At 33.1% G+C, this 14367-nt stretch overlaps 1 protein-coding gene across 9 annotated transcripts in view; it reads left to right on the top strand.

Annotated features, from left to right (window-relative positions):
- The window catches only part of LOC446198 (microtubule-associated protein), a 58865-nt gene that overhangs the window by 18484 nt on the left and 26014 nt on the right, over positions 1-14367 (top strand). For 5 of the 9 annotated variants that reach the window (XM_041613829.1, XM_041613828.1, XM_041613833.1 and 2 more), the window contains 6 exons: positions 1763-1801; positions 3512-3686; positions 4136-4159; positions 8493-8576; positions 12888-12916; positions 13879-13902. In XM_041613829.1, coding sequence (XP_041469763.1) covers positions 1763-1801; positions 3512-3686; positions 4136-4159; positions 8493-8576; positions 12888-12916; positions 13879-13902 — 375 coding nt within the window. The remainder of the gene's footprint in view (positions 1-1762; positions 1802-3511; positions 3687-4135; positions 4160-8492; positions 8577-12887; positions 12917-13878; positions 13903-14367) is intronic. The other 4 variants (XM_041613834.1, XM_041613835.1, XM_041613831.1 and 1 more) reach the window with 3 other exon arrangements.

Genomic DNA, 14367 nt, shown 5'->3' with positions numbered 1-14367 from the left:
GTATGGGTCGTACAAACTAAAGTTTTGCTGTACATGCGTATGAATCCCCCTGGAAAAGTAAAATTTATACCCAAAAGAGCAAAATGTCAACCGACTTTGGAATTGATACTTTCTTCTTTTTCTGCTTCCTCCATGTTGACTGTTTTTTGTGCCAAGATCAAAATTTTTAACAAAGTGACCCCCCCTTTTAAGAAAAGCTCATATTGGCTTGGCATGTACTGTCTTGATTGCATACATATTGGGGGTATTTTTGGCAATGCAATATATTAGGTTTTATGTTTCTATTCCATTGTTTATTGTATATTTAAATATGGAATGAATTGTCTTATCTTCCAACCTGTGTTTAGCAATTAATTCACCCCCTTGTTACCCCTTGTTCATCTATTCTTATTGAATCCAGTGCCAAGAAAATAAAAATGAATGTCAGGTTTATAAATACTTGGGGTTAAATGAATAAGCCCAGCACCCTCAGTCATAATTTTTATACATATCGTTAGATTTGCCCTACCCCTTTCATTTTTACAATGTGCATGTGAGCAAATGAATATTCATGATCTACTATTTTTAAGATATCTCTCTATAATTGTCAATATAAAGCATTTTTAATGAAAATATATGAAAACCAATCAACATGACAAATACAGCAATTCTCATTAATTGTATACATCGTTCGTGTACTCTGGTTGTAAATCTTGCATTCAATATTTAACTACAGTATACTAATCTCTGAACTGAGTAGTACCCTTTTATTCATCTGACACTGCACAAGGTCAAAATCAACATCTGTTTTTAGGCTTGAAAAATATACACTCTTCATGCTGTATGACATTGATTTAGTCTTATTACAAAGGCACAATATATGTTCATTCATAAATGATTTTATAATTATGAAGGGTTGCATAATATATATTTACTTGCGATAAAATATTTTTTTTCATTTCATTTTCAATGCACCCTTTGTCCCAAAGTGTAATATTATAGAGACTTCAGTTTTTGCTTTTGATAATGTATTATGAACTTAGTTTTCCTACCAGCAAATATATAGTGACTAATAAAAGTTTCTCTGTTAAACAACATGAATATTTCACACAAATGTATTTATCTGGTGAATGCTGATAATATCTTATGGAACCAAAAGTAGACTTTATCAGAACAAAACATTGTCATTTACATTTAAATCAAAACAAGATAAGTTCCTCTCAATTCAAGCATGTGGATAGTGAGATGTGATATAATTTACCTTTTAATTGAATGTCTGTTTGTATGAGAGTTATAATTGTTACAGAGCAATGTTTTCAGCATGAGATATGAACATGTATATCATGTAACATAGTATACTGGAATGTTTTGCATGTACACTTAATTATAAAACATAACCAATATCAGATACCTTGCCTTTCCAATTAACATTTTGAAGATGTGAATTGCAGTGGCAACCAATTGTCTTTTAAAATGAGAGCAATTAAAGTTATCCTTTATATGTATAATATACTAACTACAATTTACTTATCTCAAAACTCATTTTTGTAATTCAATATGGAATTAGTAGGCCTACATAGTGTATTGACATTTTGACATGTATATTATTCAGAGATTTTATTGTGTAAGCACTAAACAAATAATTACTAAGATGCATGGAAACTAATAAATAAGTTTATTCATACCTGCTTGAGCAAGGTATTACAAGATGAATCTTGCATGGTGTGTTTATATTTAGATTAAGTGTGTTGTGTTGTTACCTCCCATTCATCCAACCATATAGGGATGCCACAAGGCCCATTCAAAGTCAGAGATGTACCAGGTGAGTCTACCCCCCATACCACGCCCACAACACACCCCCAACACACCCCTCTACCATCCCCTCCTAGGATCTAGAGGGGTGTCGGAGCCAATGTATGGGGATCTCATTTCATTTTTTGACAAACATGGAAAGTGGACATAAATCTTGGTTCCATTCAATAAAAAGCGTTATCATATTGCAATTTTGCGTAATACAACAGAAATATTAATTTTTACTGAGCCCTTTTATCATTCTAATCCTGTTTGTGGGCACTAGTAATATACCATATTTTACCAATTATTTTATTCATTTATTTTGTATGGGGGAATAGAAAAGACACAAACGACAATAAATCATTTGTTTAAACTATATATTTTTATTGTGACTCAAAGGACTCATATACATTGATATTTTACTTGTTTACAGTATTCTTCAGACTTATAACTACAATGTACTTTTAACTTTTTGTGTTCAGGGTAAAAGGGGATCATGACAATACACTGAATGTTACATGTTTTCCCATACAAGCCGTATGGACCCTTGGTCTTTATTATTTTTGTAAAATATCTTTTTTTTCTGTCACATCATTATGGTGTATATATGATTTTATGAGTCATCTGGTCATGGGAGAAAATTGTGACAAAAAACATTTTCTCTTTTACACATTTATTTTGTCCGGTGATGATTATAATATGACACACTTTCATTGATTTGTTTACCCTTTGTGTCATTCATGTACTTGTATGCATACATTGTAAATAACTGTAAATTGTATTCATTTGGATGGTATTAGGTTTGTAACTGAATATTTTGGATATGACCAGTTTATGTTTGCATGTTTTCTAATAATCCCAGTTTATTTCACAATCATGTAGAATCTTGTCAAGATATAGAGATAAAGCAGCAAATTTATTGCATTTTCTGTCACTGAGAACATACTAGATAGTTTGATTATCTTTTCAGTTTTAGTGTTATGTTTGTGTTTGTAAATAATGAATTTGATAAAATGTTGTGAACGTATTGTCTACTGGATCCAGATGGTCCCTATACACAGCCTATCAGAGTTTGTAATCAGTGGTTTATTTATTTCTATCATTTTGAGTGTTTAAAGCAGGAATGCTCTCTGATGTTCAGTGAAACAGAGTTCATTCCTACAAACCATTATGTTTTATGTGTCGTTTTTGTCTGACATTTTAAATAATCTGATTTTCTTCTTGAATTTGAATTTAAAACCTATAGACATTTGCAACTCTGGTTTAAGCTCTTGAACTTTCAAGATATGCTCATTTATTATTTTGTATCTTTGACTGTCAATTGAATACTGTTCAATTTAAGTAGTTTTAGCTACTATCTGTTTTGTGAGGCTTCATTATAGATAAGAGAGCCTACTTTTTCATTGTGTCATTTTGATATGTACACCCACCATAGACCGTTTTTCACAAAAAACAACAAAAATTTCATATATAGTTACTCTTAATATTTAGTACCCTGTGGCAAAAAATTGCATTTATTATTGGGCCTTTTAGTATATGTGTCGAATTATACACAACATATGCAAATATTTTTTACCCCTCTTGGTTTAGAAGTCTTTTGTGACTTAATCCCTTATTTTGTTTTCATTGTCAGGTTGGTAAAGCTTTCCTTTTTACTAGTAATAGTATTCCATACATATTCTCATTAACAGCAAAACAATGATGTTATTTCTTTTTATATCTTTGGTGAAATTTGAAGGTTTATTCAACTCATCGCCCCTTCCATCAAGACCTCCTGTACCAAGCAACGACAGACATAGAATAAAGAGGCCTTCAACACCAGAACCAAAGAGAAGAACTGCATCATTTGGAAACTCTGATAAACAAAGATTAAAGAGATGGGGTTCAAATGATAGTGACACATTCTTGCCAGAGTAAGTATTGATATTAGTATTTTAATCATGTTGGTTTGACGCTATCTGCACAATAGTGTGATCATGTACATGTTGTTTGTATAATAATCTTCAAATTAAATACTGCATTTTTGAATTATTCTAATGTAATTTCATTGTTATATGACATGGTCATGAAAATGATTGAAATAGTTGGGAATGATAGCAATATGTTAACATGTAACTCTGGCAGTGATATAATATTGGAAATTATTTACTCATGAAAGATACTTTAAGAATATCTCAAGTTTAAAGCAAAGATAAAACTATGAAGTATTTTCTTTGACAGCAATTAATATTATTACAAATTTAGGTAATAATTCTGTAAGGATATATCATATAATCATACATGGATATTTAAACTTGATAATTATAGCTGATGTTATGTAAATAACATTCTCAATTAAATTTTTGCAACAAATTCATTTCAGGTCTGCCTTTCAATACGGTTCCCTGTAAGTTATATTTATTTGTGGTGGTTTGTCCAAGCTTTCAGTAATTGTAAAAACAAAATTTCATGAAAAAAAGCCTTCATTAAATTGTTATAATTATATTTTAATTAAATGCATTGAATAGGGAAAAGGTTTAGTTTTTTATGACAAATATAGTTTAGAATATGAGAACAACAACAAAGACTAATGATAAAGTAGTGGCAAATAATTTGCTTATATATTTTGATCTTTGATTTCTGGATAAAAAGTACATACTCAACTCATTTGAAATTTGAGAGATAACTTCAGCAGATATTTTCACTATAAAAACTATAAAACTATAAAAGCCCCCAATCATAAGATATTTTGTTATCATTGATTCAACATTGTGCTAGGTTAAACCATAGGATGCTTTGTAATTTGCTGAATGATGTGAGATTTCTAATGGGGTAGTGTAAAGCACAATGAAAATCTGCTTTTATTATCAAGTGTTAAAGAAGGCAAGATTCAAATTCTCCCCCCCTATAATTTTTTTTCAATGAACTTGCAGTATACTTGTTTAAATGAAGCCAATTTATAAAGAGAGATACTGTCCACTTTGTTCTATATACATTCTTTCTTTAATTTTAGATGGTGTCACTTGGGCCATCTTCCTCTGATATTCCCTTTGATTTCATGCCATTTCAGTACAAAGTTTTTATCATTACTACAATCATTTAGAAGATTACATACCATCTATATGTTTAATCTATTCAAATAATGCTTTGTTGCAGTGTCATTGTCTGGGTGGTGCATGTCATAATTATGCCAAGGTTTGAAGAGAGTAACAATTAATGCTTCATTGATTGAAATAAAGAACAAAAAAGAGAAGTGGGATTGTATTACCTTTCTCCAAAAACCCAATCAAACAAAACAGTAGTATATCTAAAAGAGGGCTTTGCAAACTGAATGATTTTCATGGCTGTTTGTTAAAAATCCTCTTTATATTCAATGAATTTATTAATTTTAAGGTCATTATGGAAATCTAGAAAGGCCCTTTTGTCATTTTTTTATGTTTCTAAGGGAACCACCTTTAGCCTCTATAGTCCCTATCTCCCTGCCCCTCAACTAATCTCCAAGAGAGGTAGTCATACAGAAATGAAACTTCATGTACCATTGTATCCATTTTTTTTCAATGGTCACAACACCAGAAATAATTGGATATCCACTTCAAATCTTGGCATTTCCTTTCATTTTTTCTAAAATATGTATTATCTTTCTATCAGTACATATATATATTAATATATGTTTCTAATGTTTGCATTTTACTACTTAGATTGCTTGTTTTGTATGTGCAACTTTCCGTGATTTGGTTTGTTTTTAATCCCATATTTCCACCCTCCTCCCATCAAAGTTGACTAATGGTTTGCATGGCATGGCTACCATAGTGAACCTACCTTCTCAATAACCTGTCAAAATAAATGAGTTAACCCTTTAGATATGAAAGTAATAATTGCTTTCTTTAAGTTGTGTGGTAATACAAAAGTTTGAAAAGATTTTGACAAAAAATGGGAACCAAACTTTTGAATGTAGAATTTATGTAGGTCAGTGACTTTACTTTGATGTCATTTCATTTTTGTACTGTTTATGCTATGGATCTGAGTAAGAAATTTTCAAACTTGAAGATTGAAACAAGGTATTTTACTTTGTTTGAATGGTAAAATTCTTAGTTACAGGATCAAAGTGTATCTAAAATCTGAGTTTTTATTTATCTCGCAAGATATTAATTAAAAAATATTTCTTGATTTTTGAAAATCAGGATTGCATAATAGTCATTATATTATATACTTTTCATCACTGAGAATTGATATTCATAGATAATCAGTATTCAGGCACTTGTTTCTCAAAACTGGTGTAAATAATGTTGATACATACACCTCTAAAAAAAAACAGTGAAAAAGAAATAAGGAGAAAGAAAGTAGAAAAGGGGCTATGCCATAGATCTGGCTTGAAACGTCATTGTGAGACATTACATTGCAGGACAGGCGTCTTCTTAAAGGGAAGTTCACCCTGAAGAAAACTTTGTTGTAAAAATAGCAGAAAAAATAGTAAAAATTATTGGTGAAGGTTTGAGGAAAATCCGTTAAAGAATAAGAAAGTTATTGGAGTTCAAAGTTTTGGATTTGTGACGTCATAAACGAGCAGCTGCTTCATGTGTTATGTAATATAAAATGCATGAATTTCAAATTTGTTATGGTTCCTGATGACTTAATTATGTTTTCTATTCATGATCGGGTGTGAAATGATTTGTCTATTGATATACAATAGGTACAGTGAAAACCATTTTTTAATTTTCTGAGAAAATGACATTTCATTGATTTTTTACCATTCGCTATGTAGGAATGCTGCTCGCATATGACGTCACAAATCAAATAATTGAAAATTCTAATAACTTTTTAATTATTTGATGAATTTTTCTCAAACCTTCGTCAATATTTTTTATTATTTTTTCTTCTATTTTTACAATAAACTTTTTGTCAGGGTGAACTTCCCCTTTAAGTGATCCTCTTTAGTTAACTTGCCATAATTACTTAACATTTATGATGTGGGCATCAAGCGGAAGATCGACAAGGCATGCCATTGCATAATTGGCCATGACAGTTTCATGAAGCACTATACCACTTCAGATTGTGGTACTTCATATATCAGCAACATTATGACAAGATTACTAATATTCATTGAACCGTTAACAGTTGGGAGATATCTATTCAGTATCAAGATTGATGAACTTGAGGCTTAGAATGTTATAGAGGGCTTGTTTGACAACAAAATGAGAGAAGAATTTCATTGTGTGGTAAGCTCACAATAGAGGGAGCCCCATTGATTGATTCATAGGAAGTTTTGACAACACAGTTGATTGCACATAGTGTATAGAGCTGGAACCGGCAGACAGCTTACTGTGAACTAAACCAAGGGCTTTAGATTATGACTATACACTGGGTAATTGGAAGGATCTGGTCACATGTTCATTGGCAGCCAGTCATCTGGCGTAGATAAGGTTGAGTGGGTAGGCTTGGCTTGGCGGGGTTTAACTCGCTTGGATTGTGTACATGTGTGCTGAGCTCACTGTAATTTGGGTACAGTGGAGTTCCAACGTCTGGGCTGGCTGTCGTGTGGCAAGGGTGTGGTGTTAGTCAAAGAAAGTAAAGGCAGAGTTTGGAAAAAGGAGAAAAGTCTTGGAATAAGATCTTTGGAGGGAACTTTGCAAGTTTGTGAGTTAGAGATCTATTTCAGCTTGATTGCCATTGGAAGTGAAGTTTGTCAGGATAGAGCATAAGTTAGGAAGTCACTCTCTGGAACATATAGAGCACAACCACTGACGGAGTGTGAAGCATTGGTCTGTTGTTGTATTGATCTCATTGGAATCGGATTTTCTGAGTGAAACAACTGATTGCAATCATGAGTAGTCGTCCATCGAGTGCCCGTCCAAACAGCGCTAGTCCCAGGCGTCCTAACACCCCTGGTCGGCCATCAAGTGCTCGACCTGGAACCGGACGACCACGCACTAGCCCACGAGGGGGCTCAGCGAGTGGAAAGAGGCAAGTTCTTTTCCAAGATGGATATTTTATTTGTGATATAAAAGAAGTTTTTGCCAAATTCTTTTTTTATCAAGCAGTATGCCACAACGGCATGCTGTTTCGTGTTGCTCAGATGGTTCTAAAAGGGGCATATGCATGCTCCAACTGTAAGGTGTAAGAAATTAGGGTGCTGAAGAGTGCACTTTTGTACTGCTTGGTTTTTAAGTAGAGTCAAGGGTCATTATTCATGTGAGGAATTCACAGGTTGCCATTGCTGTCAGCTGAGGTAGGTAGTCCATATTGCCATGCATTCCATAATGTCAACATTGTGGGTCAGTTGCGGTACATTGTCCCCTTTAGGCTTTTATCCCTATTCATACTGTACTTTTGGTATAGCTATTCTCCTGAAATATAATCACAAGCTGTCTATATATATTCAACGTGGGGAAAAAGTCTTTACTGTAGAAATTGCTCTTAAAAAAAGGGAGAAAAGGTTAATTCAGCTCAGAAAATTGTTGGCACCCATTATTTTATACTGACTTTTCTAACAGGGACTTAAAATAACCACGGAATAAAGTGAGTCAGTATGGTGTGTGCTGTGTGTCATGAGCACTTGTTAAAATGAACAAAATATTATATCAGACTATTTTGTATGAATACCTGACTATGTTCAAACTTTGAATTACAAAATGGCATTTGAATGAGAATAGTTGTACCAAGAGGTCTGTATCCAAGCTTTGCATGGTGTACCATGTGGTACATTTGTTGAGTACACGCTCTTGATCCGATGACACATACAGTGCAGGTTCATCAAGGAGAAGTGCCTCCCTGACGAATCTATCACCTAGGGACAGAAGAGGATCCTCTGGTTCTACCTCTGGAGGGTAAGTAAAGATGTCTTTCATCAACAGGCCAAGAAGGATCATCACCAGGTTTATTAAATATTCATTTATAATTATATATTTTTAAAAGTATAGTTAATGATTATTATCATAGCATTAATTTATATGTTTCATGTAGTTGTTTTTAAGTTCATATAGGCCAACTTTCATACTGAAGTTGTGATTCTATTTTGACTATGAAAAATGAAAAAAAAATAATGGATTAATTATTTATTGTCAAAGTTGTGCAGTTTGTTATTTGTCTGATTTAGAATTCTCTATAATTATGTTGAACATCTCATTGTGCAGTTATTTCATTGCACATTGCAATGCAACATTTGCAAATTTCTAATTGGACAGTTAAACGATAAAATAATGGTAATTGTATTCAGTTTTTGTATAGCAAAAATTGTACTATTACTTATTGGACCAATATAAAAATGCATACACATTACGTCAGAAAAGGAATAAATTACTTTTTCAGTGTTGCAGTATGATGTAACATTTTTGTGACTTGTTTACCTGTAAATATAGGTCAAATGGATAACAATTTTAGAAGTATTTCCATTCAAGAATGGTCTGTACATGAATCTGTAGAATAGTGATTATTAATGTACCTGTACAAACAGGATCTGATTAAGGATTATATTGATTTCAGATAGACCAAGAAAAAAATATTACCAAAGCGTTTGGAAATTTCCTCACTAAATAATTTTCAAGGCTGTAACAGAACGTACAGAAGGATCCAAACATGTTTATTTGTGAAGTAATGCATTGATAATTTGTCTGTCAAAGCAATAAGTGTCAATGAATGAATTGAACATGAAGAAGAGTACCTCGTCAACCAAAAGGTAGCTCTGCTCATCAATTTCCTGATCAAGGGACGTTAGCCAGGAAGAGGAAAGGAGCCAAACCTTCCGGCTCATATTACTCTACAAAACCTTTATTCATTGCAGACGCTCTAGGCAGTGGAGTGTACTTTCATAGTTAACCCGACAACAGATGTCGACTTCAATGTTGTATGAAGACAACAAGTAGAACATTATTAATATCCTAGGCTCGAAAGAGCTTTGATCTTTCTTTTCAAGTGTTCAGTTTGCATAAAAAATATATTTATCAAAGCCCTTTTTAAATATTATAAAATATCTAAATGCTTCATTAATTTCTGATGGTAGTTACATTTAAGTTTGTGACATTGGCTTTTTCTGTTGAATTATGTTTTTACTGACATTCATCACTGTTTTTAAATGTTCAAACTTTTTTGTCATTTAAAGAACTCACAATATTTAAGTCCGGTGGGGGGGGGGGGCAGTTGATGAGTGGATACCAGAGGAAAGCGCCCTGAGGCCTGAGCAAGTATTTTCCATATTCTGAAAATGCACCCCTTAACAAGTATTGGCCTGTGAAACCTACACTCAACAAGATGAAGTATTGGAAACAAAATGGTATCCTTCACAAGTATTCCCTGAATTGACCCCCTCATTAAGTACAACAATATTTTAATTGTTATGTCACAGACATGATCATGGACGTCGGCTTTACCTTTACTTACACTGGGTTACACCTTGCTCAAATCGGACCCAAAATATGTAGTGTTGGGGCAAAAAGTACATCCTTTATAATGCATTTTAGTATTGGTTATATCCTTGCAAATTTGACCGTAAACACATAGCTTTCCAAGCAAAATATTCCCTTTTTCATAATTTTAGTGTTTTTTACACCTTATGTCCAATCTTGCAAAAGAGTTCCTTTTTATGGGTTTCTTTGGGTGGGCCTGGTATCCACTTGTCATTTGAAGTAGCCCCTCCCCCCAGGTATTTATGCAGAATGATGAGTATGGTATATCTGTAAAAAAACTATATTCTGTAGATCAGCTGTGACTTGTTTACAAGCTCCTCTGTGTTTCTGATGCATAATTTAAAGAGCCAAAGCTTTAAAAGGACATTATCGATTGATGTGCTTTTTGTACACACAATGACCCTGGGATACCTGAAAATCAATAACGAAGGGGGCCGAGCTGCAGACTCTCACAATAGATTCTCACCCCGTTGGTAGGTGACGTTCTCTGCAGACCCTCTTACAAGAACCCCTGGGGTCTCCTATGCCTGGATGATGGCTGTGTAATATGCTTGAAAATAATTCTTGCATGAATAAGTAGTACCGCCATGCCTTGTTAATGGAAGTCTGTTAGTACATGTAAAACAAATAGTGTTGCATCTTACATGTAGGTCTTTACTAGAATTGCAGCTCCATACTATTATTATTTTTTATCGTTTTATGCATATATCTGATTTTTCCATTTGAAGTATTAGTGAAATGTGCAAAACCTTGAAACAATTTCATATAAACTTTTTTATACCAATTTAGATTCTGTATGAGTACTCCGGCGTGATCAGTTTTTAAGCAACACACTATGGTTTGCTAAATGAAAATAAACCTTTTCTAAAAAAAAACAGCTAAAGAAAAACAAATCCCATATGCCCATTAGTTAAAAATACTAGATCCAGCTTTGAGCTTATCAGCTCCCTGACCATATCAGGTTGTAGCTATGTATTTGACCTTTAATTTGCGTTCTTGAAATCAAGGATTTTAAAGAAATCCAGATTGGCTGCGAATAGTGACAATCTTTAGAATTAACTTTCAAATTTTCAACAGATTTAAATTCAAATCTTATAGATTTGATTTATATTTAAATCTACAAGGTATAAAACTTAATCTAATATTTGACTGGTCATTATTCACTGCTGATCTGGATTTATTTTAATCCTTGATTTTTAAGAGTGTTAGTTGACAGTCAATCAATATTTTTAGTATGTAATTTGTGAGGTACATGTGTATAATCAAGTTGATTATTTTGTAATAAAACCATTCAGAATAGATATCAATTCCTTTTTTTGGTTCATGACATTTGCTCAGGCGACGATTGCTTCGATGGAAAATATACACATTAGGCAAAACATAAAACCTATTAAACCTGCAAAACTAAATGAAGCGTTACCTTCTATACACTGTATCTTTACATTATTCTGAAACAAAAAAACCTATCCATATGCCCTCTGAGATAGTAAGACCGGAGGAAATGTCAGAGGAGCAAATGTCATGTCGCCCCCTTTTCATCTGTGAATTACATGTAAAATGTTTTATTTTCACCCCATTGGAGTTAATAGAATGAAAGTCAAATAGTGAAGAATTTTTGGCAAAATTTTCTCTCACCACGTGGAGCATGCCACTCCCACCAAAAATGCTTAAAACACACAATTGGAGGATATTGAATGCAATGTCAATAATCCCACACGTTAGGATCAAAGTGCATATTTTACCATAGCAAAGTATATAAGTTTTCTTTGTATATTGCGTTTTATTCCAGACATCAAAGAGTTGCCCTTGGGTGTTAGTTGTACAATCCGGAAAGATCTGTATTTACTCAGTTTTGGACTTTGTAGTTTTCAAATGTTATCAAAATAATGTCACTCTATTGATTGCAGCCAAATCTCATTATTTTCTTGAATATGGATGAGTATTTTAGGTTTCCTGTTTTTATTATTTAAAAGAAAGAGAGAAAAAAGTCTGTACCTACATTACTTTGCTTTGTACTACTTAAAGTGATGCAATTTATTTCATAAATAAAAACTGAACATATCCTGTGGGTTGTTTGCAAAAGAGAAGGAAACAAAACTTTGTTATAGATATATTTGCAGTTCAAATAAGCCTGTACTACCTGTAAGCCTAACTGCATGTGTACATTTCCCAGTCGTAGTTGAGCGAATCAATACAGTATTTGAGTTGACTTATTGTGCATTGTGTTGTATTTCAATAATTTCCCAGTTCTTGTCTCACCCGAGGATTGAGAAACTTTGAAGACTTGACATAAGGTCCAAAATACTTCTTGTAGTATTATCAATTCTCATTCTTGATCTCATGATATTGATACAGGACTTTCACCATCTCTGTTGGCACGTTTGTCAGTTGACATTGACGACAATCGGGTGCCAAGCGTACCAATTTATTATTTGCATTCCCACCACCAACTTTTGAGATTCACAAATACTTGATGAATGAGACATTTGTCATCTACAGTCAACCAATGATGTGGAAACCAATGATCATTTGATTTGTCCATGGGCAATAAAATATCAATAAAAATCATTTAAGTAATTATTAATGCGGTTCAAACATGATATGATTTTGAGATGATGGAAATGACATACTAGTAGATTAGCAGTATAAACGTGACTGGAATATGAATGTTACAGGCCTGTATGTAAATATGATTTATTATTTCTATTTTCTTTTTATTTTGATTCCCACGTTCAGATTCCAAAAGGAGCCGCAGCATAATGCTGGTAAGTTTTTTATATTCAAAGATCTGCCATTTATCATTTCATAATTGACAGATAAGTTTTGAATGTATAGATCTCTGTAGTTTTGTTGAAAATAACTTTTTTTTCATGAATGCAATGTTTTTGGTTTTGTTGATATGGACAAGTAGAAGTTATCTATTACCATGCCCTACGTATTACTTGTTTTCAATCATACACTGTAGACATCAATGCAAACAAAAAGAGAAAATGATATAATTCCAAATACAGTGCATGTGCTAATCCTGTCAAAGCTTTTCAGCCATTAATAAAATGAAAGGAAAATACAATAAATATGAGCACTATAGTTTGGCTACATTGCAAGTAGGGTCCTGAGGAGATCTCTCTCATTTGAACAGACAAATTTTTTTGGATTTTTTTTACTTTGATTTCAAAGTTTCTCATGTTGAAATTTGAATGGTAAATGCATCAAATCTATAGTTAAATTCATTAACTCAGAAAAGAAGGTTGCACCGTTCTGATGGGCACTTCATTTGAGTAAATTTGCAAGAAAAAAATGACCTGGTATTACATGTAGGTTGAGATAATCAAAACGAGCAGTTTGAAAGTTGAATGGTTTCAAACAGCTTAAATGTTGCTGGTAGATGGATACACTCTAAAACAAAGTAGTGCTAAGTAAATGTTTATCTTATGCATGCATTACCTCACCCTTTCTGTAGATGATATATGTATTGATAATTAATGTTCCCATTCTAGATATTACTGTACATATTTATATTCTTTGTATCAGTGACAACCCTTTTCATATATACACATATTTCCTTGGTAAATGCTACCTTCCCTCCTGTTTGTGATGTTCCAACCAGTGTTTAGTGTAATTGTTTTAGAATAATGTATTGCCCTGTATGTATTATTGTATGTTAAATGTTTGTCTCTATGTCTAACCTGACATTAAAATTTGCTTTGCTGTACCCTGCTTGCTGTAGCGTCCCATTCTACATATAACCAGGGTAAGTTCACGAAAATGAACCTAGTCTGCACGATGCATGTGACAAGTATCTAGCACGTTTAGAGCAAGAAATTATAAGTTGTCAAATATCAATACTAATACATGATATGCCATTACTGAGGTGCACTGTATATGAATTCATACACTGGTAGATCCAGGGGGGGAGGGCAAAGCCGGCCTGTGCTCCCCCCCCCCCTTCAGAAATATGCAGGCAGCTGTACACTTTTGAAGCTACTTAAAAACACAAAGTTTGAATATGAAGTTCATTGAAAACACAATCAGATACATGTAAGTTTCATAAGTAGTTTTGATTTTCAAAATTTTTATTGGTTGAAAAAGAAGCTTGTAGGAAGCTTTGCATTTTGTAGTACGTTTTGTCACACCTCATTATGTTTGACTACAAATTACACTGAGAAAATTGAGACATGTTTGCCAAATAATTGTATTTTTTTATGTGACGGAACGA

This window comes from Lytechinus variegatus, chromosome 7 (genome assembly GCF_018143015.1).
Source record: "Lytechinus variegatus isolate NC3 chromosome 7, Lvar_3.0, whole genome shotgun sequence".
NCBI classification, from domain to species: Eukaryota; Metazoa; Echinodermata; class Echinoidea; order Temnopleuroida; family Toxopneustidae; genus Lytechinus; species Lytechinus variegatus.
Note: the sequence above shows the minus strand (reverse complement) of the source record. Positions and strands in the feature narration are given on the sequence as shown.